Source organism: Bactrocera oleae, chromosome 3 (genome assembly GCF_042242935.1).
Source record: "Bactrocera oleae isolate idBacOlea1 chromosome 3, idBacOlea1, whole genome shotgun sequence".
NCBI classification, from domain to species: domain Eukaryota; kingdom Metazoa; phylum Arthropoda; class Insecta; order Diptera; family Tephritidae; genus Bactrocera; species Bactrocera oleae.
In genome coordinates this window covers 30019977-30047903 of record NC_091537.1, presented here as the reverse complement: position 1 = coordinate 30047903, position 27927 = coordinate 30019977, and the positions used below count along the sequence as shown (strand labels likewise).

General features: G+C 34.3%; 1 protein-coding gene across 2 annotated transcripts in view; it reads right to left on the bottom strand.

The window, feature by feature from the left end:
• Nucleotides 1–14995, bottom strand: part of Eaat2 (Excitatory amino acid transporter 2) — a 50064-nt gene extending 35069 nt beyond the window's left edge. The window contains exons 1-3 of one of the 2 annotated variants that reach the window (XM_036375814.2): nucleotides 14441–14995; nucleotides 12764–13122; nucleotides 5050–5229 (exon numbers count right to left, since the gene is read on the bottom strand). In XM_036375814.2, the coding sequence (XP_036231707.1) occupies nucleotides 5050–5212 (163 nt within the window). In that variant the 5' untranslated portion in view covers nucleotides 5213–5229; nucleotides 12764–13122; nucleotides 14441–14995. Of the gene's footprint in view, nucleotides 1–5049; nucleotides 6671–12763; nucleotides 13123–14440 lie in introns of those variants that run through there. The other variant, XM_036375812.2, reaches the window with a different exon arrangement.
• Nucleotides 14996–27927: the final 12932 nt, after the last annotated feature.

Genomic DNA, 27927 nt, shown 5'->3' with positions numbered 1-27927 from the left:
GCAGAAAACTTTTATATATAATAGAGAGATATGTATAAACGTTTGTATGTACGTGCATTTTTGTGCAATCCAGCGAGTTTAAACGAATATTCAAGCTCTACATACAAGTATACGCAAGCTCGTACAAATTCCAATTACATACATACAAATATTCCGCCATCATTTCCATTACGTAAATTATAAAAGTGCTTGCAAAACTACTTTGTTCCGAATTATTAACGTTATATACAAAATAAATATGAATTTCTGGAGCAACAATTTTGATTCAAATTCACAAATTGTTTAAAATTGCGGTAAGTAGCAACTCAAACAAATAGGTTATTATCATTTGATTATTTTTATTTAAACTGAGTAAAATACAACAGGAATTTATTTGAACGTGTCTCATGAAAGCACGCACTAATTAGGAATTATTATGTGAAGAAATCGTTGTTTACTGAACGTGTTTTAAATTACGAAGTTTAAAATGAAGTAAATAACTGTTGTGATGATATGCATGGTATATATTTAAATACATTTTTCAGTTGATTACATTTAAATTTGACATTCAACTAAAACATGTTCGTGACTATATTTCCACCCAATTTGTTTGAAAATAACTTACAATATGAGCCGCATATGTCGAACAAATCTGCTAAAATAACCAAAATTATTATTTTTAGTATATGCGGCTAAGTTATTTCGTACACTGATTTCATCCATTTTCACCAAACTATTATATATCTAGTATGTCCAAGATTATACTTACTTAAGGGGGAGTAGTATTTTAAATTTTTATTTTACGTCAAAGCATAATATGTCAAAAATGTTATGTCTAAATTTCAAACCGCCGAAGTTATGAGTAGTTTTATGCCTGTTTTATGAACGTTTTACATCAGGTTTCAAAATTTTAAAGCGATCCAAAATCGATGCGCCTCATAGCTTCAAAAATATTCTAGCGATTAATTTGACATTGTCTGTCCGTGCAAGCGAGAAGGTTGACATTGCAGATGGGCGCAATCGGACCACTGCCACACCCACAAAACGCCATTAAACAAATATATATAAAGTGTCATAACAAAGCACTAAATTTAAATACAAAACTATAAATTGGTACAGGGGATCGCAGTGGTGAAAGGCACTTATGCGGCCCTGCCCCATAAATCATTAAATGTACATATAATCCAAAACCACTAAAGCTAATTTCTTTCTACACCGTGAAAATGGGATAAATCAGATAATGATAGTAATTATGTTGAAAATTACTAAAAGGGCGATAACTCACTCAATAAATGAACCACAAGCTTTGAATTTCACAACCAATATGGCAGGGAAGGGTTTTATGAAAGCCGGTGTAAAAATTGGACAACGGGCGGGACCCGCCCACTTTTATGTGAAATCCTATACCTCAGGAACTACTTGCCCGATTTCAATCAAATTTGGTGTGTGATGTGGGATCGGTTTGCAACCACGCCTACTACATATATAACAAATTTGTAAATTCCAAAGGATTCTTTTATTTTACAGTATACAAATCAAACATCAATGACATTACAGTAAAACTTTGCACAAATAGTATCATCAAGGTATTTAAATTGTCGGAATCGGACAATAACTTCTCAAGGACGCAGACAGCAAATATGTAGACACCAGTGCATATGACTGATTTTCGCCAAACATATCGATCAGTCTGTAAGTTTTAGTATTGAAATTCAGGGAGAATATTTTTGTGATAACAGCATTCCTTTATGCCAAAAATTAGTAAAGTCGGGTCAATACTTCCCTTAGCCCCCATGTACCTAATATAAATATTTTCTAACTTCCGGTTGATTTTATTGCGCATCTATCGGTCATATGTAAGAAATCTTAATGAAATTCCGAAATAATATCTTTCTAATAGTAGTGTATGTTCTTGCTTGTGATTGTAAGTAATGGATGCAATACTTCCTGCTTTTAATTATTGTAAAATATATGCGAAAATTCCGTATATTACTTTACCTTCCCTACTTGTTCTTGTTTCCTTTTTTAAATTTCTGTTATTTTAATATATCTCAGAGATAAAGTTATTCACAGCCCAACTCATTATGATCTTCTTTTATTGAGTTTAGCCAGATAATTACAAATCTGAGGGAAAAATTTGCGCCTGTGTGTGGGAGTATTTGAAGTGTCCTGATTACGAAGTTCAAAATTCTTCCATCACGTACAACTATATTTGTCATTTTAGTATTGTATATGGTGGTGATTTGACTTCTACACCCCTTGGCTACAACACATAATTTCCTAACACGTAGGAAATTTTTACTATCATTTCGGTTTTAAGATAGCAACCCAAAATTAATAAGACATTTTAGATAATTACCGTTTTTTTTAGTAAATTTAATGACGTGCAAATCGTTGACTTTCTACTTCTACGGTTAAACAATTTTACTTCACCATCTTGTGGGAACAGTTTAGGATAAATGTAAATGAATAACAAGTAAGGAAGAATAACGAAATCATTATAAGTAGTATATGGAGGTTGAGGGTAGTATTAACCCGATTTTTTCAATTTTCCACATACTACTAACATGCTACAGACTTATAAAATGCTCCCACTGTTTCATTAAGGTACCTCACATACCATCACCAATGATATGGAGTAAAGTCAGACGAATGTTCGAAATTCCTGATATTAATTACATGGGAGCTGGTAAAATTTTTAGGGTCCACATATTCAGTATCTTGGGGCTTGAACCGGTTTTGATTTAGACAATTTTTGGTTACAAGGTGGCACACTTTAAATGCATTATTCACGCAAATTTGTACCCCAATACAATCTTTGTTGCTTGATTTGCATAGTGGAAAGTGAAAGAATCAGATGGAATTTATAATGGTGTTATATGGGAAATAGGCGTGGTTGTAATCCGGTTTCGCCCATTTTCGCACTATAATATAGAAATATAAGAAGAATGTTAAGTACCGATTATGTGTTTTCACCTAAAAGTGGGCGGTGTCACGCCCACTGTCTAATTTTGAACGCACTTTCTATAAAGTTATTTCATACCATCCTAGAGATGGCGTGTTTAGTGCTTGACTTATCGCGCTTTTAGTAGTTTTTAACAGTATGGGAATTGGGCGGGCTTGTCACCCGATTTCACCCATTTTCACACTGTTGATAGAGGTGCTAAAGTTTGTTCTCAGTGATTTTGGTTATTATAGCTTTAACATTTTAGGAGATTAGCTCATAAAACCTATTAGGGGGCGGCAATACGCCCACTTTTGAAACAAAATTTTAACTGCAGAGGCCCGTTCCTAATTCGATCCTGTATACCAAATAACAGTCTTGTATCTTATTTTGGAGCATAGTTATAGCAATTTATCCGATTACGCCTATCTGCAATACCAACCACCTTACGGTACCAAGAAACATGTGCACTAAGTTTCATAAAGATATTTCAGTTTGTACTGAAGTTATCAGTTGCACAGACGGACGGACAGACAGTCAACCGCATTTCTTCATCCCGATCATTTATATATATATATATAACCCTGTATCTAACCCTATTAGTTCTAGATGATACAAACAACCGATAGGTGAACTTACTTACATATTGTATTATATATAATGTCTTAGAGCGATATAACATGAAAATTACTGATTTACTTGACATTAAATTTTGCGGTTTATTTTGTCAAATTACAAGCTATTATATTAAACGAATGAATCATATCCAAAACTACTTTTCAGAGAATTTAAATAGCAATATATTATTTATTTGCCCTTCGATTAATGTGATGATCTTATGATGTATCGTATTATGATTTCAGTCAAATATAAAATTAGTATTTTTTTTTCATTAAATTACTATGCCATGACTTTCTGAAACTAGGAAAACACTGTGGACATATAAAGAGCGAACTAGTTCCAAAAATAAAAGAGGGCACTTAGCGGATATCGTATTCGTATTTCTTAGGTTATGAGTGTTTTTCTAAACATCAACTATTCCAAGGCGTTCCATGAAGAAAAGTTTGATGAACTATGAGACCATTTCCTCAATTTTGATTTGTGCTCATATGTACATTGTCAATGGGGACAGGTATAAAAACTAAGTATTTACGGCCACACTTTGTTTATATTTCTACAAAAGAATTTTAATCAGCAATTTATATTAAGTGTCTGGTACTAATTTTATTGCTTATGTTGGCTCAAATATTTCATGATTTTCTCGACAATCCGACGCCATTTTACAAATGATTTTATCAATATAAAAGAAATAATCACAGGTCATGATGACTATAAGAGGAGATAAAACGACAAAAATGCCCAGAAATTATTCACTCAAAAAGAGCTTCTGGTAATTGGTGCAGGCACACGAAAGATTGAAAAAGAGAGAATTTCGACCCGCTCGTTTTTGGTGTACGTTTGACAGAACAATACCTTAGTTCCTAACGTCATGAACAAAAATTTAAGCTTTGTTAACAACTATCAAGAAAATTTGACATTTCGTTTCATTGATGACGTAGCGTGTTGCAATTTTTTTCCACCTTTCGTGATATAAACTCCTTGGTAACCTGTTAGCTGATTTTAAAATCATCAAAAAAAGATACAAAGAGTATTATGTTAAGAGTATATTTTGAGTATGGTTGCCACCTAATTAAAATGCTTATTTCAATAAAAATGAAAATCAAAATAAATTCTAACTGTAATTGAATATAAGTTTGAATGAAATTATGAATTATTATTAACTAAAAAAAGTATACAATTTTTTTAGTGTGCAGCAGTTTAAAAAATTGAAATCATGCAAATTGATAAAAGAAATTAAATTTTACAGTAGTGGGCTAAAATGAATTAAAAACTTAATGCGAAATATCCCTTAGCTTATTATTACTTAGTTTAGATTTTACAATATAACAAATTTAAGGCAATTGCAATACTTTCGTGCATATTTCTATGTTATTCATATTTTTGTATTTGAAAGTTTTTTTTTTTAAATGGTTTAAATTTTCCTGAAAAATCGCTAAACCTATCAAAGTTTAAAAGTATAGTAAAATAATGATATATTAAGCAGTTATGACTATTTTTCAACTCACCGAAAATGACTCCCAACAATACACCCGACAGCGTCACCAGCAACATTAGATTCTCCCGCAACCATTTCCGGTAGCCGGTGAGTTCACGTGGCGCACCGCTACGTTCCGTGGTCTTCGGTGGCAGTTCGGTGCCATTAACAGTTGTACTACTGGGCGGGCCCATTTTCGCAAAGAGATAATCTGAAAATTGTTCAGATTTTTCCATTGTATAATTGGACGCTTTGCCCCAATCGGCCACTTTCGATAGATGCACTATTCGTCGAGCGTAAATGTGTACAGTGGTAATGAAGGAGAGAGAAATGGGTAAAGAGGTTTCCGAAAAGAAAAATCTAAATCTTGCACAGCGACACTGGTACGCAGTGACTGAATTACTATTGGTAATGTAGATACACAAGTGTGTATGCACTATTTACGCTGGAGCAATCGATAATGTCGGTTTTTCCGGCTGGTGGTTTTTGTGCTTGCTTTTTTCTAATTACAATTTTTCTTTGTTTTCTTGTTTGGCTTTGGCTTGTTGTTGGCTATTAAGGTAATTGTTTATTGATCCATAGTGGGGGAAAAGGTTTCTATTTTCGTTTTATTGCGTGTTTAATTATTATAATTTTTTTTTCTTATTTTTTGGGAAAGGATTTTTTTTTTGTTTTGAAACTGCTTTTACTTTGTGCGTCAGTGAACAGTCTATTATTATTACAATTACTATTATGGGATTATATATAGGTATATACGACGATTATTAATTACTTTTTAAATATTTCACATTAAATTTAAGTATATTGATTAAGTACGCCATTGATTCCGGAGCTATATTCAATTGATGTTGCTAACTTAACAGTTAATTGACATAACGCGTGTATGGCGTATTTCAAAACTGTACGGCTACCGATGCGGAATAGTTTTTTTGGGACGTGAATGCCGCCCAGTGGTATAGGCGGACTCGTCCGGTACGTCTAGTAGCAGTTGAAATTTTAGTATTAGCTCCGTTGTTGTGGTTTGTTTGAAAACTTAGTAGAAAATTATTTAGAAAGCTTTAACAAACACTCGAAGTGAAAGTTTAAAGTGAAACAAACTTAAGTGTCTATTCTTGGTAGAAAAAAATCTTTCAAAAAATTATTGACACAGTACTTGGGCAGTTATGAGAAGCTGCAACAAGAAATGCACTCGTCACAATATTAAATTCGCGTTTTTTGTAAATTTCTTTTAGAGTTAGTAAAAGAAATTACTTAGCATTCACTTGATATCACTGGACCCAAATTTTCCGACGAAAAAATCGATTTTCAGTTCTCCTGCACAATTAATCTGTGTCAAGTGTTGGCCAAATCAGTATATTTGCACTTCTCAGTTGATTTGTGGGTACACAAAAGGGCGTTGCACCGTCTAGTCCTTCGACACTTTGCTATTTATTGTCTGATTTGAACCACTTAAAGCAGTTTTTTCTTTATAATTCTAAATTAAGGTTTTTTTGCTTTAAATTTCCCGACAGTTTTTTCCTCGGTTCAGTGTTTTTCCGACTGTGTAATTAAAAAAATGTTCACAGTAATTATTTTCACAAAAATTTTGGTTCGCAAAACGCACCAACTCCGTCCAAGTCAAAATGGCAAAACCGAATGAGAGTAACTATCCTCACGGTCTGGCTTTTATAGACGGCGCTCTCTTAGCAGGATAAACTCAACAGAGCAATCGATGTGAGCACGTGCAGAGCTTTTATGCAGAAAGTATAAGCTTAGAACGTTGAATTTATAGCAATCCAGTGCTAACTGTCATACCTACTTATTTTCATATTTATACCCTAAACAGGGTATATTAAGTTTGCCACAAAGTTTTTAAGACGCAGATGGAAACGTCGGAGACCATATAAAAAATATACATACATATAAATAAATGATCAGCATAATTAGTTGCGTTGATTTAGTCATGTCCGTTTGTCCGTCCGTTTGTATATACGCGAATAGCATATAACCTTTTCTCACCAAGAAGCTGCTTATTTGTCGGAATGGCCGATATAGGACCACTATAGCATATACCTGGTATACAAACTGAACAATCGGAATCAAGTTCTTGTACGAAAAACTTTTTCATTTAACGAGATATCTTCATGGAACGAATTATTATCTAAAGCATTAAGGGAATCTCCGAAGAAATTGTTCAGATCGAATCACTATAGCATACTTCTGTCATACAAGCTGAATAATCCGAATCAAGATGTTCTAGGGAACAACTTTGTATTTGTGGAGGGTATTATACCTTCGGTGCAACCGAAGGTTAAGTTTTTTTTTGTTTTTGCCTCACTTTGCTTTCGAAAAAAAAAACAGTTAACTAGTGCAGTTGGATTAAGAGCCTACGTTGCAATATAATATTATATTATAGTATATAACCCAATATATGAATTTTTCAAGTAAGCATATTTCGCGCATGTTGACGCTGCTGTTAATTAACATTTTATTTCTTTTCAAAAGCTTACAACATTTAATGCATATGTTTTTGTTATTTTTACCGGCACACTCCATCTGTTGCTTATTAGAATATTGACAATTATAGTTATTTGAAGTACATGAAATACACCAATAGTTTGAGTGACAAGCTTTCATTTCGGATGACATTTATTGATCCACTAAATATGATTGACATCTCAAACCGTTTTTTGCCGTACTCATATATAAACCATCTGGGTGGTTTGTTGAAGGAATTTACATATGTAGCTAGCATCATTTAATATAATAATTCGATAAAATCCATAAATTGTTGTGTCAGTGTTTGATCGAGAATTTTGCCAATGCCATTGCCTAAATGCCAATAAAATTACCTATAGATATAACATTCTGGATAGTTCGCTGTGAAAGATGAAGTTTAATTTTCGCTGAATATTACTACATATCAGGGGTATCATATGGACTATATTTCATTTTTATATCTTTTTATAAACTTAGACATTCAATTTAAATAAGCTGAACTGGCACATATGCTCTAGTTGTGCATACAATTAACTCAAGCTCTCTTGCTTATGCTTTATTCACACTAAAACCTATGAAGATGTCTTTAAGCACTAATTAACATGTACATCCCACCTACTTTTATTGCGAATAACTAGGTCCGTGCATTTCGACTAAAGGAGATGGCGATTAAAGACTATTTGTACTTTGAGAGGAAAATATTGGACCACGCTTTAGCGAATCCTTCATGCGAAAGTAGTCACAACGAGTGCGTGCCAGTTCCGCCATCAATAGCGATTAAGCGATGACAAAACCATACTCACTCGTGAAGTTGGCTGACCTTCATTTACAATTTTTCATCCCAGTTCTCCGTTACAGTTAGGCACAGACTTTTACCGTTTGATAGTTTTTCCAAAGGCCCTAAACAGTAAGGTCCAAAATATAATCACTTTTCTTTTTTCCAAAATGTTGTTTTAAGAAATAAACAAAGTAATTCAGTGATTGCTCATAGTGATGAAAATAATGGATAAAATGCTGAAAGAACTTTTATAGTTATACTATTGGTGCTAATTAGGTTGCAATTCTATCTTAGAAATGTGAAAAATTATCATTTTATTCTGAATTTCAAAGATTCACCTTTCAAGAATAATTACTATTTTTGAAGATAAAGCTTTATTTTTTCTCGAAACTACTTCTTTAAAAATGAGTATTCTCTATTTTATTATATTTTTATCGTAATAACTATGTTTTATAAAAACTTTAAAAGTTTTACTGTTTTTTAAAGAAAAATCTGAAAGAAAGTTCAAAATTAAATACTTTTTTCAGATCGCAATTCATGGAAAAATAATATTTGTTAAGTTCCTTTTAGTTAGTACTATAGCAGCATTTCATTTATCAATATTTCCAAATTTTTTTTTCTTGTTTGGAGCGTTGTGTTGTTGAATCATTTACAAATGTCAAAAAAAGTATGCTACGTTTTTTAAATTTGTAGCAACCGGAATAACGGAGAATAACCCATTAAAATCAAACATTGATTGACAACTCTGCCATTCAGTAATAGCTAACCTTTCTCTACCCAAATATTAGCTTTCGTATTCTTTAATCGATTTCTATGTAATATTCGCATCAATATAATACGATCGAGGGTCAAATTTCTATTTAAAATTGCATAATCAGCTCCACTATGTTATCCCCTATACCGAGTTTAAGTGGTTTAGATCGATTTTTTATATTTTTTGTATGAGGTTCTATGGTTCAATTGAGGTATTTCCTTTGTAAATAATATGTGTTCAATTTTTAAATAAAATATTAATACCCATTCGTATAAAAATCTTCAATTTTAAGAAAATTAATTACTAAACAATCACTTGTGAAGTTTTGATAAGCTTAGCATGTTCTATTCAGATATCACAACCTCAATAGTTGATTTTATATTTCATTCATTGAATTTGAACATAAAAAAAAAGGAAGGGAGCTTAAGCCAAAACAATTATTTTCCATTTACAATCGATTATTAATAACTTAAGTTACACAATTTATTAATATCATAAATCTAATCGTTGAATCATTATGTGTCACCCTGTACAACAAAATTAAGTAGCCGTCACATTGCATAGCATTTTATTTACAGATTTGAAATTACATTTAGATGCTTGCAAATAATTAAAAATAGTTTTAATTGTTATTAATCTCTTCTGACATCGACTTTTGCTTTGCTCTTTGATTTTGCCTACGTCTTCGCAAATTAGTGCCCATTTGTGAATCGCATGACTTTTACCAACGTATGGCGTTTGAATAACTAAACAAAACAAAAATATTATTCGATGATGCTTCTCTATTTGTCATATGGCAAAGTAATTTATTAAAGCGCCTTGCACCTACTGACAGTTGAAATATTTCAGATAAATTCGTTAGTATATATTTAAAAGGTAAATGGATGAGAAATTACCCACACGTGCCACAATAATAATTATAAATATTAAGTTTTTCCAAAAATTACCAAAGAAAGTAAGTCCAATATCCGGTTGACATACATAATCAGCAGAGTCGGTAATTCGAACAACCATGGATCGGTTTCACACCACATTTACTCTAATACGCATCCTCAGAGGCGCCGTACAGTGCGCACGCTGTTGTTGCCGTGGAGCAGAGTATCGAAGAAGACCCAATGAGTTCATCCGCCATCGCGCGCAACATTTCAATTAAGTTTTGCAGAGATTGTCGCATTTGGAATGATGATAATCCACAAACCATTGTTGAGACGTCGTTACATTCTCAAAGAGTTACTGATTTGTATGCTCTATGGGCAGAGGGAATCATTGGTCCCTACATGCCCTACAGCCAACGAAATTTAATCATCATCATCATTTTGGCGGGCGCATCATCTTACGCCGCGCGCCTGCAACGTGGCCTTTAAGATAGCGCGATTTAACATCGCTAGACTATTTTTTGTTGGGTTATGTCAATTCGTTTGTCTACGCATAAAAGCCCGAGACGTTTGACGCCGTGGAAGACAATATTCGGCGCGTTGTTGCTGACATAAGACCCCAGTTGATACAAAAAGAGGTCGAAAATTGAGTCACTCGACTGGAATTAATTCAAACCAAACGCGGCGGCCACTTGCTCGAAATCATTTTTAAAACATAAGAGCATATCTTTATAATAAAGCTAAATGCTTGGCCAATTATATGCGCTTTTGTAATTCTTTCTAACCACATGTCTAAAAAAAACCGAGCTCAGAAAGGTTGGTAAAATAATTAAAGCGATTTCTAAACAAGTAAGGTTCGTTATAATAATATAGATAATATCGATTTGTATTAAAACAAAACAATGGAGAACTTGTTTTGACTTCTGAGCGATTGCCAATGTTTTTACATATTATATATGGTATTCTAGAACATTAAGTTTTAGTTATACTCAAAAATTCTTTTGACACTCTGTTTACAAAATAATACAGACTTAATATTCATGCAAAAGAAAGCTTCCATATTCAGACAGTAACTAATTATATTCATTACATTTCTTGGGACCAATATTTTTAATGATCAACAGAAAGTAAAATAACTAATTATTTTAAAATTACTTTTAAAATTTCAAAATTCCAAAACCACCTGTCGAAAGGTATGAAAATCACTTCACCTATAATTCGTATTCGTTCAATAATAAAATGCTAAATATACAAAAATTAACACTCTATTCTTTTCGACTACACACTCTCAACCCTCAAAGCAACAACACTTAACTGCGACTTGTTTATGTCAATAAACTAGTAATTTTCAAATAATAATATAGCCGCAGAAATACTATATTATTTATAGAACACACAAGGGAGCAGTTGATATTGATTTCTTTGAATTAACAATTTAAACAAAAAATAAATGACGCGCAATTTTAATTGCAATATTCATATTTTCCGCCTTCTTTCGAAAACGAGTGGGAATGTCAGCTGACTAAGCTATTTAACTTACACGGTAAGTTTACTTTTGAATTTACAAGTATAACTTTGATTATATCGATTTGCAATGACCTCAATGGGAATGTTGAGAAACAAAAAAAATCAGAAGTGGTGTTTACATTCGTGTTTGAATAGTTCTACATTATAGAACAAATTATGTGTATACATATGTATACATGTATACATGCGACAATAAAAAATTATTTTAGATGTTTTCACAGGGATCGCCCTTTTCCTCCATAAAAGTTTTCACATTTTTAGGAAACGAGCTGTTCTGAATAACTATATTATTAAAAGGTTTTGTAGTATTATTAAGTTAAAACTATTTTACACTTGGAACACATACTAAAATCTTCTGCTACGTTTAAATTTGTAAAACATCATCAACCTGAAATATTATTCCTTTAAAACGCCATAAGTAGGACGCATTTCTAATTTATGATGAAATAAACATAAGTTTGTGTTAAAATATATGTGTACTAATATTACAAATACAATGATCAAACAAATTTGAAGAATTGTTTTTTTATTCCGTTGAAATTCAGAAAGTACTTCACCGATGCTTACAAAATATGAGTTTCATTGAATGGTTTGAATTAGTAATGGTTCAAAAAGTAAGAGAGTTTGTCGATATTGGTCACATAGAAGGTCTGACAAGGAGTAGCAATCTAACAAACATTGGTGAAATTGATGTACAACGATTGTATCACGGATAATAAAATTGATGTCAATTTTGAAACTAAGTTAGTTTCGTTTTCAAGTTATTGGTCTTAAAGCGATTCTATTTTTGTTAACAATGGAAAAGAAGTAAAAAAAACTCCATTGATGTAAAACTATGGCTAGATCAGTGTTATGGGAAATCTTTCCCAGCATAGTCAACGGCCAAGTAATGTCTTCCTAAACTCCGTCGACATTGCACCAGTAAAATGATGCACCCCATTCAAGAAGTATTGCCAAAACACATGCTTTCTATTCCTTTTTCTTTCAAGATGAAAGTTAGGGCAAATTATTAGCGTTCTCATACGATAGTCCTTAAAAGTTCACGATAATTATTTTCGTTATGTATTAGTATAATATTGTAAACTTTATTTCATAATAACAAACAAAGGATATAAATATTACTGGTTCTGGTACATAACTTTGCAATACCCTTTTTTAAGATTACGTTGTATCGGGTTGACCAATTTGTCTCAAAATATTCGTAAAGTAAGATATTCGTTTTATTTCCAAATATTTAATATTAGCAGAGTAATTAGAAGACGTTCTCTTTCCTTCTTGTACACATTTACGCCACTTTAATCAACATAGAAAAATATATTATGCTGCCACATACCTTTAACGACTAACCACAATTGACCCAGTTTCGCAATTTTTGCAGCTCTACGAATAAAAGTGAAGATAATTGCGGTATAGCACCTTACGCTGTGGTTTTGCTCTTGCCTTTTCTCTTTATGGGTCGCTTCTTTCAAAAGCAAGTCAACTGATAAAACCGTTCTATTTATAATGTTCGCGTTCTCTTGACACTCTCGTTGCTAGAATACGCTTCTAATACTTTTGAACAGAACGAGGTTTTAGTGAAACTAACGTATCGCCACTGAGCTCAGACTGACTAGTTTCCGCAGTAATTTGTGCTGCAGTTGCATCAACAACTTCAAGATTCTTTGCACCGCTGTAGCCGTTGTAGAGATTTTACTGCAACAACACAATACAAATATAACAAAATTGTTATTGGGTTTAATTTAAGTATCAAGCATTGAATTTTTTCAAAATAAAATTGATTGAAGCAGCTAAATTTTGCTTTGGTCATACTCATACACGAAAAAAAAATTGGAACAGACCTACTGGCACCTATGTGGTCTTTAGGCTTTTAAATATTAATTAAGGCCATTCTATAAAATTTTTTTTGAATTTTCATAACATATATTTTTAGTATGGCATGCGAACTTCAAGAAGTACAAGTTGCACTTAAAAAACTTTTTTTTTGCTCCAGAATCCCAACACAAAAAAGGTAATAAATAGAGTTGTCGGTTAGATCACTATTGTGCACAGTTGACGGAGAGTTAAACACATGGATCTATAATTTTCTTCGGAACATGCATTGTTGCTAATATCGACGACATGCAATTACCGTTAAAGTGTTGACACGATAAATATTTTAAACTGAAATGGAATACCAGACAATAAAGACGTTACGGCTTTCGATGTCGTTAAAGTTTTCGAAGTAAATAAGAGTTAGGACAATTGTTTCCATTTTGAGATTTTATCTGAACATTTTGACATCTCAATTCGTTTTATATCCTCGAAATTATATAAACTTGATTATGGAAATGGTTGTAGTCGATCAAACCAGTTTAGGATTCACAAAAAATTTTAATGTTTTTCTCTGAAGTGTAAACATGACCGCAAAATCATTATCATATGGCTGAATATTGAAAAAATTTTGTCATGTTTTCTGGAAACTGCATTTTTCATCGGTCGACGACAGTACTGGAGACTGAAGATTTAATTGTTACTTCATAGTAATATTATTATTATATTATATGTTACAAAGAATTTACTGCTAGTGTTTTTGGGAAAATATTTAAACTTTAAAAGTACATCATTTTGCGAAAAATTTTTGTTTAGCTAAAAACATATGTACATTACTAGTAAGTCTTATGCAGTCTTCAATTCTATTTGCAGATGGTACGTGTTTCTAAAATCTCCGTCAACCGTCAAGGACCTCTTGAAACAGTTTATTCCGAAGATTTGCAAAGTAGCCGCAATTTTGTATTAAAGTGTCAATATACAAATTTTTTATACATCCAAATTCATATTTAGCAAAGTCTGTAGCCTTTTTTCTTTACTTCTCCTTTAGAATGAATAGTCAACGTTAAGCTAGTTTTGAGGACTATAGACTGAGCGAATCCTTCCTTAAATAAAATTTTCATGTCTAAGGACCGCAATGTTTTCAAAACTGCTTTAATTGCAAACAGAAGAATTATAATTCTTCTGCCGCGCTAAAACTAACCTTTGAATTCAGTCGAAGAAAAGCTTTACTTAACCACAATGATGCACAAGATTCGCTTTGGAAAATCTTAAGTTCCAGTTAACAGGACATACACTGAGGTTGCCAGCGTCGAAATGATGCGCGCCAAAAGACTTTTCGCTTTAAAGTAGGCGCTTTGCCGCACTGTTTGAAGAATAAAAAAACTCACAACCGGCGATCGAACCACACGCAATTTAAGAAAGTTAATTTTCCACTTGCTTACAATATGACGTGCTTACGTGTGTTAGAAATTTATTTTTACGCACACGTTATCAAAACAAACAAACGGTGAGAAATTACGCGCCAATCAAATGCGAAAATTGGCGTCGCTTTAGGGCTGCGTGTGGTAAAATTAACGCTGCGTGTTTTGTAACAACGGATCGGAGCAAGAAAGTGCTTAGCAAATTGCCTGAGCTGTAAGCAAATGAATGCGTTTAACGAACTACGACGACGACGACGATAACGACTGTCACCAAATCGCGCTGAAGTGTAACTGCGAGCGAATCGAACGAAAATATGCCTGGCTGACTGACGGAACTGCTCGATTTTGTGGTCGAAGCGGTGGGTATAACGCTAAGCCGTTGAGGTTAAGTTGTGGAGGTAATTTTTGCAGATGGAGAACATAATCTACATACATATGTAGAAATCTATGATTGTGCGAATGCACTGCGATCCTCTCTGTAGTTGAGTGAAATGTCTGAGGGTTGGCGATAGAAAAGGGTACAATTGGTCGCTGCCGACAATATTTAAAATGAGTATTAAATTAAATTTAGCACAAATTCTCAAACATGTCGTATACAGTCACACGTGTACATGTACTGTTATTACACACAATAATATATGTATGTGTGTATGTCTAGGAGAGTGGTCTGATAATGACTGAGCCTCACCACCCGATAGCGTCATACTATAGCGAATAGAAAATACTATAGCGTAGTACATTCTCATAGACGATTACTGTCTAAATGTCAGTCGCACCGAATCCATCAGCATTATACTTTTGACCTCATGTGGAAGCGGGCATATCCGCAAATTTTAGGAAACTGAGAAAAGAGCAATATCGATTGGAAAGCGAATCGCACCTTGGAATCAAAAATCGTTTGAATATTGTACCCGGTGACTCCACTCTTTCGATGGCGACCATCATAAGTTGTTTTAACGAGTTAGTAGTAGTACGACGTTTTTTAATGAGCTGTATCTAGCTATCCCCAAAACGGCTGCCATTGAGGATCACATTACAAAAATCTCGTATTGACAGGCCACCGATTAAGTGCGCGTGTTAACTGTGACAGTAGGAATCTCCAGAAACCATGAGGGCCATATCGTGGAATGTTGGATGAGACATCTATCGGTGCGATGAATTCCATGTTTACGCCTTTCGGAAAACAAGCTTAACCAAGCGACCATTTGACAGAAGTGTGAAACGCTATTTAAGCCTAATTCGTTTCTACTTCGTTTTGTGGCCGAAGCCGTAACGAGGTACACAGCAGAGAGCACGGAACGATCGAAACAAGTGGACTTCACCCGCCGAACCTATTTTAAAGGAAGGGAAGTCAGTTTTTTCGACCGAAAATATGATGACCACCATATTCGAACTATATCGCTACTAATGTTGTGATTTAAATCGACTACACCGTATACATCAGATTTTGTTCCGTATAACTTCGTTTTGCTTCTAAACTATCAAAAGTTCGCCGTGCAGAAATTTGAGTTCATTGGGCTAAATAATTCTCGAACCACCCTTGTAAATAAGGACTAGTGGAAGATTCTCTACAGGGAATAGCATAATAATTTATTAAGTGATGATTTTCAATAATTTTTCAGTGATTTTCATGTCTTATAATTCACATATCTTCAAAAAAAATATTGAAAACTTTATGTATTTGAATAACACATTTTCTAATACATATATTAAGTACAAAACAACGGGTACATTTTTCGTCAAACTTATCTGCCTATTTGTAGTGATATTATCCTTCAAAAAGAACGTCCAACTAACCTCTTCAGAAGAGCAGAAGGATTTAAAGGAAGAACTTTTATTGCTAAAATTAAAGCCGAAGGGTTTGACAATATTCCAAATGACACAACTATCTTCTTTCTAACCATTTCTTTTTTGGTTTAATTTTTAACGTTTCACCGCTTTAATTTGCAGCGCCGACCCGTGACATGAGAGTCACTACAACCTGAACTACTATTTTATTAGTATCCGCTTTTCGTTTGAGTAAATCATTTTCTGCTGGGTGTTTTATTCTACCATTTCTGCTGGCAAATTACCAAAACAAAGGGCTCACGACATATTCACAGCCAATATGTTAATACTTGTATAATTTTAAGCTTATTAATGACGAGCGAGTCGAGAAAAAATAATAAGTTAGCAATTGCGCCAAAATGTCAGCACACAAGCATGCGTATATACCAACTATATATAATATTTAGCATAAGCTACGTGCATAAATATTATTTTAATTTTCCGAGCCAAAAAAAGATATATACTGCTTTTGGCAAATGTGGTAACATCAATTTGTCTTATTTTTCAATTTTTGTACTCTGGCAACATGTTGCTACAAAGTATAATAGTTTTTTTCACCCAACGGTTGTTTGTTTAACCTAAAAATAATCGATACATATATAAATGAACCTGTGGGCGTGGTCCCCCTTCTAATAGGCTGAATGTACATATTTCCTAAACGACTAAAGCTACAATAACCAAATTCTCTTAGTAAAATTCCTGTAAAGACCCGTACCGGCAGTGTGAAAATAAAATCGACTTATAACCCCGTCTTCTTCCCATTTAATAGTTTTGTTAAAAACTACTAAAAGCGCAATAAATCAATAACTAAATGCACCAATAACATTAATTTTAATGCCCAGGTTAATACATGAAGATCATATAAGGGCCGGGGTCAAAATGATACGATGGACGTGGCACCGCCCATATTTAGGTGAAATCACATATCTCCGTACCTACTCCACGTATTTCAACCAAATTTGAAACATAACATAACTCTGACGATCTTAAATTATATTTTGAAAGTGGACGGAATCGGACTGAAGTCATGCCTATTTTCCATATAGCACAATTTTAAATTCCATATGATTCCTTCAATATCCAATACTCAAATCAAGTACCAATGAATATATTCGGATAAAACTTTGCATAAATAGTAACTTTGAGATATGACATCTCAGGTCTTAAAATTGTCAAAATCGGACCGTAATTGCTCAAGCCCCCACATGTCGAATTTTTGGGCCCCAGTGCGTGTGATGACTTTTATTCAAAAATATCGGTCAATCTTTGATATATGTCATTGAAATTGGGGGAAAAGGTTTTTCGATAATAAAATACCCTTATGTCAAAAATAGGTTGAATCAGGTCAATACTTCCCTTAGCCCCCATGTACCCAATATAAAGATTTTCGAACTTCCAGTTGATCTGATACCACATATATCGGCCAATGTGGTAGTTATATTAAATTAAGTAAACGTATTTTTTGTAGACCAGTGTATCTTTGCGAATGAAATGGAAAACATCGATTGAAAACCTGCCCCTAGCGCCCATTTAACTGTTATTCAGGATTTTGAAAGGTCCGGCTGACTTGACTCCATATATATTATATGTTTACATTTACCAATAAAATATTATTAATGGTTAGGCATTCAATATAAATGAAATTAGTCTTGGTCTAAACTTTCTATCCCTAATATAATGATTTCCGAAGCTTTGTTTGACGTTTTTTATATTAACTCAATATATTAAATTTAGCCTCTTGGGTTGAGTTTATATCAAATAGATCTCATTTAAACACGATTTTGGTATAATTTTCGTTGAGGCAATTAAAATATATTAGTAAAACTAGGGGAGTCCATGACCTTCAAAATAAGTTAGTGTGATACCATTTTATTGTACTCCATTCACGATTACGATGAACAATGAAGTTCAACCCTTTTGCTACATTTTTTAATATTGTCAACACCAGAAGTTGTTGTATTTGATTCTTGCAAGTTGCAAGATTATAAATGTTCAGTCACACCCGAACTTAGCACTTTCTTACTTGTCTTCACTTAGTTTTTGTCCGTCACTACTTTACTTTTCTCTTTCTTCTGTGCATTTTCCTTAGCTGTTACATTAATTTTAAGCTTTTGTTTTTATCGTCATTAGTCTTTCTCACGTTTTTGTTTACTTAACTTTAAACGTTTATATATCTATTTATTTATATACTTGTATATACAATATACCATTTGGCGGTATATTATATGTACATATGTATCATAAAAGTAGTGTTTTCCACACAACCGTTGACACACCTTTGATTAATCTAGCCCTTTCAATCGAAGTTTTAAGGCAAATAACAATATATTCGAAGCTCTGCGACATTTTAGCATTTATTGTACTTGTTTTTGCTCTTCGTGGTCTTTTCATAACGACTTTGTGTTTCATTTCCTCTGAGCGTTAATTGACCGATATTTTAATAAGTTGCAATGTTTTTCAAATAATAAACCTAACATTTTTTCTAAATTTATAAATTTAAGAATTTTTAGCACCCAAACTATAACACAAATAATCTCAGGCTATTATTAAAATTTTTATAAGCCAGCGCCGCCTAGCGATATTATCATTTTTGATCAAATATTGAACGTTGATACAATTTAAATTTATTTTTATACTCTCGCAACATGTTGCACGGAATATAATAGTTTTGTTCTAAATGGTTAAATGTACATATCTAAGAAGCCACTGAAGCTATCTCAACCAAACTTGTCGAGAAGAAGTCTTTTGTGCATTACTTTATACATTGTGAAAATGGAAGAAATCAAATAATAATCACCAACCAATTACGAGTATGTGGAAAATTAATGCGATAACTTACTGAATAGAAGAGCCACAAACATTAAATTTCACAGCCAAAATGGCAGAGCAGGGCTTTACGGCAACCGGTATAAAAATTAGACAATGGACGTGGCACCACCCATTTTTAGATGAAATCCTAAATTTCATTGACAACTGGACCACTCCAACCAAATTTGGTCAGGTGAGGTTGCCCATCCATTTCTATCATTCACTGTAAAAATGGGCGAACTCGGGCCAAACTTTGTACATCTTTGAGGACACAAAGTATTTAATCTAACGCTCAAAAATTGTCGAAATCGGACTATAACTTTTCAAGGACCCAAACACTAAATGATGGCTGATTTTTTACCAAACCTATCAGTTAGTCTATGAGTTCTAGTATTAAAATTCGGGAAAATATTTTTGTGATAACAGCATGCCTTTGTGCCAGAAATGGGTAAAATTGAGTCAATAATTCTCTTAGCTGTTCGGTTACTTCCGAACTTTGACCTTCCCTTCTGTTTTTTTGGCACCTACATATTTCTTATAAGCTTGACAGAACATTTTCCTCTGTTCTGAGAAATGATGGGCCGACTTCAAAAACCTGAATGGTTTTCTGAGAAGCTCTTTCCCGTAGGCAGTGCAGCAGATATTTGATTATCGTATGTTCAAATGAGTTTTCGATTAGTGAGTTTTATAAGTGTGGCAACACCAACTTCCAGCGGGTGCCAACAGATATACATTTACATTTAGTTTTCAAAAGGGCAGGCAAAAAAAAATAGGACACATTTTCAAGATGATCCAATTTTTAAAATATTAGAAATTTTATATTATTGTATATATAATTTAGCCAGTAAGGCCGACAATTCAAATACCTGTCATTAGCTAATACTCTCTATTTCTTTGCTTGATAACATTGCTCATTCCTGCTCTCATGTCAAAATATTTACATGAAAAAGCAACACCAAAATTAGCGCGTTGAATTCGATACAAGAGAGTATTCGAAAACCGCTTTCTTCAATGTTACCAAGTTTTAGACAACTTTTTTTTACATTGTTAACTAGTTTTACTATTTTCATGCTTGACCTCTACTTAAATTACAACAAAAATTAAAACAGGGTGCGTGTAGTCCCTCCGCGTGGAAAAAGTGAAACTTCAATATGTCAAAAATACAAATTTTTATTTTTTTTCGACATACATTACGATAGATGGCAACACCTGAATTTCATTATATTAAAATCTCACAACAAATTCAAAACTTGGTACTTGTACAGGAGGTTCTTCATCGCTTCTAAAGCTTCCTGATAACATCAAAATATTCGTATTCGGAAGACTCGATCGGTAAAATCATTGGCGTGTGCACGAAGACTTTGACAATTAAATACTATCGAAATGTCTTTTTTAATAAAGTCGAATACTTGTTTATCTAATATGCAAATTTCGCAAAGGGCTTTGCTTTTGAAACGTTACTTCTACAAGAATTAACATTAAATCTCAGAACTTGTACACAGGTTACTAGTTACCGTATTTGATAACTTTCCATCTCTGCTCGCTTTCGTGCTCTGTAATCATAATAATATTGAGCTGTTTTCCCTCTTAATCTTCTGAAACCAGTGGAAGTACTGGGGATCGCTACCTCATCTCTCCCTATGAAATTAGTTTAAAATTGTTGTTATCATTGTGGAGCATGCAAATACGTTTTCCGCGAAATTGTAAACTTAAACACGTAAAATATAATCTCCGAATCAACACTAAACGTATCTTCTCTTGACTTCGACTTTACTGCGTTACAGGGGACGCCTCATTTTCACTCAATATACTGTCACAACATGTTGCTACGGAGTATAATAGTTTTGTTCAACTAACAGTTGTTTGTATCTTGATTAAAAATTTAGATATCTTTATGAAACTTGGTACACATGTTTCTTGGTCGGTATTACAGATGGGAGTATTCGGATCACTGCCACGCCCACAAAATGCCATTAATCAAACAAACAGATTGCCATTACTAAGCCCCACAATAAGATACAGGATCACATTAGAGAGGGCATTTGCGGTTTAAATTTTTTAAAAAAGTGGGCGTGGTTAAAATTGTACTCACGAGTTTTTGGCAATAGAAGTAATCGCGAAGGTCAACTTAGTCGAAGTGCAATGGCTTAGCCTCGCTCCGGTGTATGCTTTGTTCAGCACTCAAGCAGCCTCTTGGTTAAAGTAGATGAGAATCACACAGTAACAAAACTGTCAAGGTAACCATTCCTAGACCTCGCATAAGCCGTGTTCCTGACATGGTCGAGCACACATTTGTTCCGATATATCGCTATACAAGAGATATCATACGTTACTCATATATACCCAGCAAGCTTTACATAATACCTTCTTTCCACATACTTGTACAACTGTCATGTTTTGTATTTTGTTTTGCTAGAACAAATCATATCTCATTAGTGCTTGTTTTTGGTCTTTTGTGGTCTAGTACTTACGTTGAGTGTGACATAAACTCTAATAGAAAAATTGCCTGCTCACTTTTGTGTTACTTATTCACATTTAGCGAAAGACACACGCGCGTTCAATAATTTACGTATTTACATATTTATTTACAAATGCATCTGTGTAATTGTAATAACGCATACGCCATGGTGTCTGCCACCGCAAATATAATCGACATATGTAAGGCGGTTGACAACAAGGCACTGCCGGAATAATTGGATGCAAACATATTAATTTATAATTTAGTAGTCTCAAATTCCGTAAAATATGATATAGTAAAATTTAACTAAATTATATTATATATTGTACGTATGGACGGGGTCTTCTAGTCTAGATCATTCTTAATTTTTAACAATAACTGACAGTATCATTTGAAAACGTCAAGAGGAACATTTCTCTATTAAATTTTCCAATCAAAATGGTTGCTACGATGATAGTTCTTGAATTATTTTTGATTACCAAACGTGTACCGTTGCATAATTGAGGTGAATTTAAATTACTCTTAATAATTTTCAACCGAAGATTATGTGATGTCATTTCGAGTATATCTAGATCATTTATTTTTCTATTTTCATTCAACAGTAGTGAATCATTTAAGATAGACGATTCTATTCTTTCTCCCCCACCAATTTTCAGACAAATCGATTAAACCGTTTTTGAGTTATAAATATTTTTAACTAACACGACTCTCTTTTATATGCATATATAATATAAGTTTACGAATTGTTTATATAGGAGTAAGAACCATTTTATAGAACTAGCGAAATCGGTTCAGTTTTTCTCGAAAATTGCGCTTAGCAAGACATTCAGGGATTAATTTTTATATTATAGATTAATTATTAAAGTGAAGACAATTTTTTTAACGCGGTTTGTGTGACAGATATAATGAAGTGGAAACTGATGCATTTTATGTCGCGTTCCGAAACTAAAACAAAAGAAATAATATCGCTAATATTATAACTAACTATCGCTAATATTATAACAAACTACACTAATTATCTATAGATCTTACATTTTTTGACTATTCAATTTGGTCGAGTTCGCGAGTCAAAACAGTATGCGTGTTCGCTTTGGAGGATCTATTTTTCCGAAACACCTTTTGTTGCATACTGTTTTGACTTCGACGTTAGGAATACACCTACATTGCTTTGACAACAGTGAGTGTTTGTAATTTAATATGAACTTTATTGAATACCAATACTACATTTTAGTTGGAAAACAATTGTATAGGAAAAAAACGGGCCATTCTTGGACTTCAACGAACATTTAAAAAAAATAATTGTTAAAATTGGTTTAGGGGTTGTTGAGTTATGCGCTTACCAACACATTTTGCGAATAATTTTTAATTATAGATATACTCGTAGTTAAATCAATATAGTCAAACAAAAAGTTTCATATGAATAAAAAAACTATATTAAAGAATTAATAAATTTATGTAAATCGTTTTAAGCCAATATCTTGGTTTTAACAACCATATAATCTATATATAATTACGCTAACAAAAAAGTTTGTGTTTCCTTTTTGACTGTGTTGCCGTTGACATATATGGATACAGTTTATACCGTTAGAAAAGAGAAGACATGCGAAAGAAAAAGACCTGGCGCAAATTAAGCGATTACAACAACTAAAAGCGCGGTGGTGTGTTTTCATTGGTTGACGTTATTTTGCCTTTGCGCGTCACACTTAACACAGTCGTATATAGAAGTACATTTCCTCGCTGTTCTGTATAAGTTGCAAATACATATAACGGATAATTTTGTATCGACTACGGTGGATTAGTGGTTGAAATTTTTTTTTACTTTTAATTGTGTTTGTATTTTACGTGTTGCAACACCGAATTCTTTTACAATTACATTTTTAACGGACATTAAATTTCAAGTATTTTTTGTAAAAAAAAACACATTGAAGTGAAAATAACCTTTGATATCATTCGTTTTATAATAATCAAGTGCATTGTGTGATAGTTAATTTTTGAATAATTTTTTTCTAAGGTCAATTTTATGTAGTTGGTTGAATCGACAATATCAACAACAACAACAAAATAGGAAGTGATTGAATTTTTTCCCATTGGTTTGTTGCAACTTTTAACGAAAATTCATTGACAACGTTCATTTTAATTTGCACAGTTAGAAATTTTAAGGTATATTTCAAGTGCATTGTTTAATAGTTAAATTTTTTATAACTTTTCCAAGATTAATTAGTTGGTTAAATCGACCATTACTTTCTTTATTATTGTTGAGTTTATTTTTTGGTAAAATTTCGATCACTGGCGACCCTAGTGATAATAATTATATCAAGAAATTGATGAATATCCGCATAATATTAAGAGCGTTCCTGATGGGAATCTTTAACTGAAGCGTTAAGGTATTTAATACATTCACGCTTAATATTTTCCCTTATGCCCACTTATGGTTCATTTACAATATATATATCATCTTATATATATTTTTTTAATTTTATTTTTTGCGGAAGCTTATATTAGGTATATGTGTCATTTCAATTAGCAACTACATAGACACGTTTAGTTTATACAAGACGTACATATGCTAATGCTGTAAAATTTGTAAACAAGTTATATGTACCACTATTATCCGGTCTCTACATGTATTGACTGTGATTTATCTTTTCAACGCCGTAGGCACATCTAAGTCATGTTCTTTGTGGCTGTGTAGTGTTTTCAATTGATAGCGTTATTTAACAGTGTAATGCAAAGGTCTTATTACACAATTTAGCTATTACATTTCATGCGGACAAAAGCAAACTGTAACCACGCCTACTTCCCATATAGCACAATAGTAACATCTACATGCGTCGCTTGCGTCAAGCTATTCGATCGAAACGGCCGGAATTATGGGCGAACAACTGCACCATGAAAAAAATATTTCGACTGTTTCGAGGACTGGAACAAGCGTTAGGAAAAGTGCGTTTTATCGGGCCGAGATTACTTTCAAGGGGATGAAATTGATTTGGAAGAATAAATAAAGAATTTACATTTTATAAACAAATTCACTTACTATTTGATCACAGAATTACATTATATAATCTAGCACCAAAAGAGTTATCGAAATAAAACCATGCATAAATAGCGCCTTCAAAATGTACCGATCTAATAATAGTTAAATGCCGAAAATGTGTGAAATATTAGCAGAATATGTGTGCTCCAAACAGTTTCAAGATTCTTTTGTTGTAACATAGTACTTGTATTAGTAGAATCGACAACTCTAAATGGAGATGCTTCTTGACATGGGATCAATTGGAGAGTAGAGTTGTTCGCGTCCGTAGGTTTACCCTATACGTACTCCCTGGATAACGCAAAATGAACAACAACCGTAATACTAAGGTCATGTCTTTGGCACTGGCGGCCTAGGCTTAATTGAACGGGTCGCAAGGTAGAAACCCTCTATAAAAAGTTACCCCAAGTCAAGGAGCAGAACTGTTACGAGGACTGAATGGCGCCGGGGAATAGGCCTTTTTAACAATTCCCCCCAGAGCACCTGGAGCAACCCTGGGCGAAATAGGTGGCCTTACTACAGTACAAATATGGGACATACATTTACCCTGTTCGCGTGTTGTCCAACAAGCTGCGCTCAAACAAAGCGATGAAAAGAAGAAACTCATGAGGGCCTTGTCAATTCAAAGACATGCACTAATTTCGAACATTGGACGAAATGCCTTGAATGCAGCATTAGAATCTGGCCCGAAAATAACTAAGTAGCTAGTTTTGGACATCCTGGGAAAGTTGATTAAAGAACTACGTTTTGGTTTTGCTCATCCGAGAGGCATTTCCCCGAGCCGATCCAAAATCAGCTGGCGAGCATCGAATGTTTTTTCGAAGAACTCGAAAAGCTGGATATGCAAGAGCAAGCCAACCACCGATGGAGTCAGAGCAAGTAAAGGTACTAACTGTAGAGCCAGAAGAAGAGATGGACACTGTCGATGATGATTTTGAATTGGTTGCTGGAGACAAAGGTAAAAGAGGAACTTGATCTGGTAAAAAGAGGGAGCGAAGCTCTTTTGATCCACAGGACCCTGATCCTTAGAAGCCCGAACAGAGCATCGTCAAGGAAAAGAAGCCGAACTGGAACAAAGTGCCATCGAGGAAGGATAAGAGAGAGATACGTAAAAACAAACCTCAGAAACCTTTGACAAACCCAACACCCAGAAAATTGCGAAGATCAGCTAAGAGATCGGACGCGTTAATTATTTGCCCGAAGAAAAGTATGCCGAAAAACTCTCCAGGATCAAAACGGCGGTAACAAGGACCAGGTCGGTAACACCATGGACAAGGTTTGCGAAACAGCGACTTGGTGGCATAAAGATGCCATCAATATCAGTTCAGCCTACAGAGGCACTCAGACAGCGCTAGTGACGCTACCAACAACAACAAAAGTTCTTGAAGAACAAGGCAAGGTCAAGATAGACTGGATTAACTGCAGGATTCGAGCAGTAAAACGGCCACTACGATGTTTCAGATGCTTGCATTATGGACACGTTGCCGTCGAATGCAAGAGTGAAGTAAATCGATCCAACCTGTGCAGAAAAACGAGCATGAAGATACTGCAGCTAAACATAAATTACTGTGAAGCTGCGCATGACTTACTTATGCAGACAGTACGGGAATCGAAGCTTGACCTTGTGCTTATATCGGAGCCATATAAACACCTCACTGGGCAACCATGGGAGACGGAAACCACCACCAAAGCTATCATTTGGTTCTGTGGTAAGCTTCCCTTCCAGAGTGTACTTAACAATGACAGCGCCAGCTTTATAGCAGCATTTGTAGATGTCATCCGCTTCTATAGTTGCTACGCACCACCTAGCCTCTTCATTGTTGAATTTGTTGATTTTCAGTGGCAATAGCAAGGGACTTCAACTCCTGGGCAGTAGGGTAGCAAGCAAACTAACGCACGAGGAAAAGCAATACTGGAAGCTTATACTGTACTAGATGTAGTTTTGCTCAACAGTGATGACACGCCAACCTACACCAGTGACAATGCAGGTTCTATTGTATACCTCATCTTTGTGAGTAGCAGCCTCATCAGGAGCAGCTACAACTGGAGCCTGATGGACATCTACACTGCCAGCGACCAGAATGCGATTATCAAACGATCAAACCCTGAGACTAATAAGTAATCTAACAACATTGGTTCGAAGGCGAGATCATTTGGTTCAAGTACAATGGTAATAGCTTCTGATGATAACTCGATCAACACAGGATGCGCAGAAGGAAAGACCAATCACCTGATGAAGAGAGTAACCCAAGCTTGTGACGCCACTACGCCACTATGCGGGTTTCGTCAAGAGTGTCATAGAAAAATAAGATCTCATCGTGGCTTTCGACGACCCGACTCGGCAGATCTGATCGTAAAGTATAAAAAATCTCATCGATCCCTAAACAAAGCCATTTAAGATTGCAAAAAGAACTACTGGACAGAGCTTACCAATTAGGTGGACAAGGACTTGTGAGAAAGATCTTATAAGGTAGTCATGACGCACTTGGTATACCAGCCAATGCTGTCACCGACTTGTCCTCAACTCTTACAGAAGATTGTGGCTGCACTGTTTCCTCGATAGCCGGTCTTCAATTACGTGTTAACACAGGACGAACTGGATGACATTCCACCTGTCACGAGAGAAGAAGAATTTTCCTCGGAAGTGGAAACAGCAACGACTGGTGCTACTCCACTATGCATGTTAGATACAGCGGGTAAGATATTCGAATGTTGCAGACAACCAGTATGGTTTCCGAAAAGGGCGATCAACCCTGGACACAATCAATCTGGTTGTTAACACGGTAAAGAAGGCAATCGCAGGAACATCAGAAACGCCTTCAACTTCGCCAACTGGGACTACATCATGCAAGCTCTCCGAGAAACGAACTAGAATATCTGTGTAATATAGGGGCCAGCTACTTCACAGATAGTGTTCTTAAATACGACACGAAGAATGGTCCAAAGGAGTACGATATTAATGGAGGTGTACCCCAGGGATCAGTACTTGGTCCACTTCTATGGAATGTTATGTACGATGGTCTACTAAGACTGAAACTGCCAAGAAGCGTCAAACTCGTAGCATATGCTGACGATGTAGTCATTGTGATCGACGCGAAACACCTTGATGAGATTCTCCTTATGTTTGACATCACCTTAGAGAG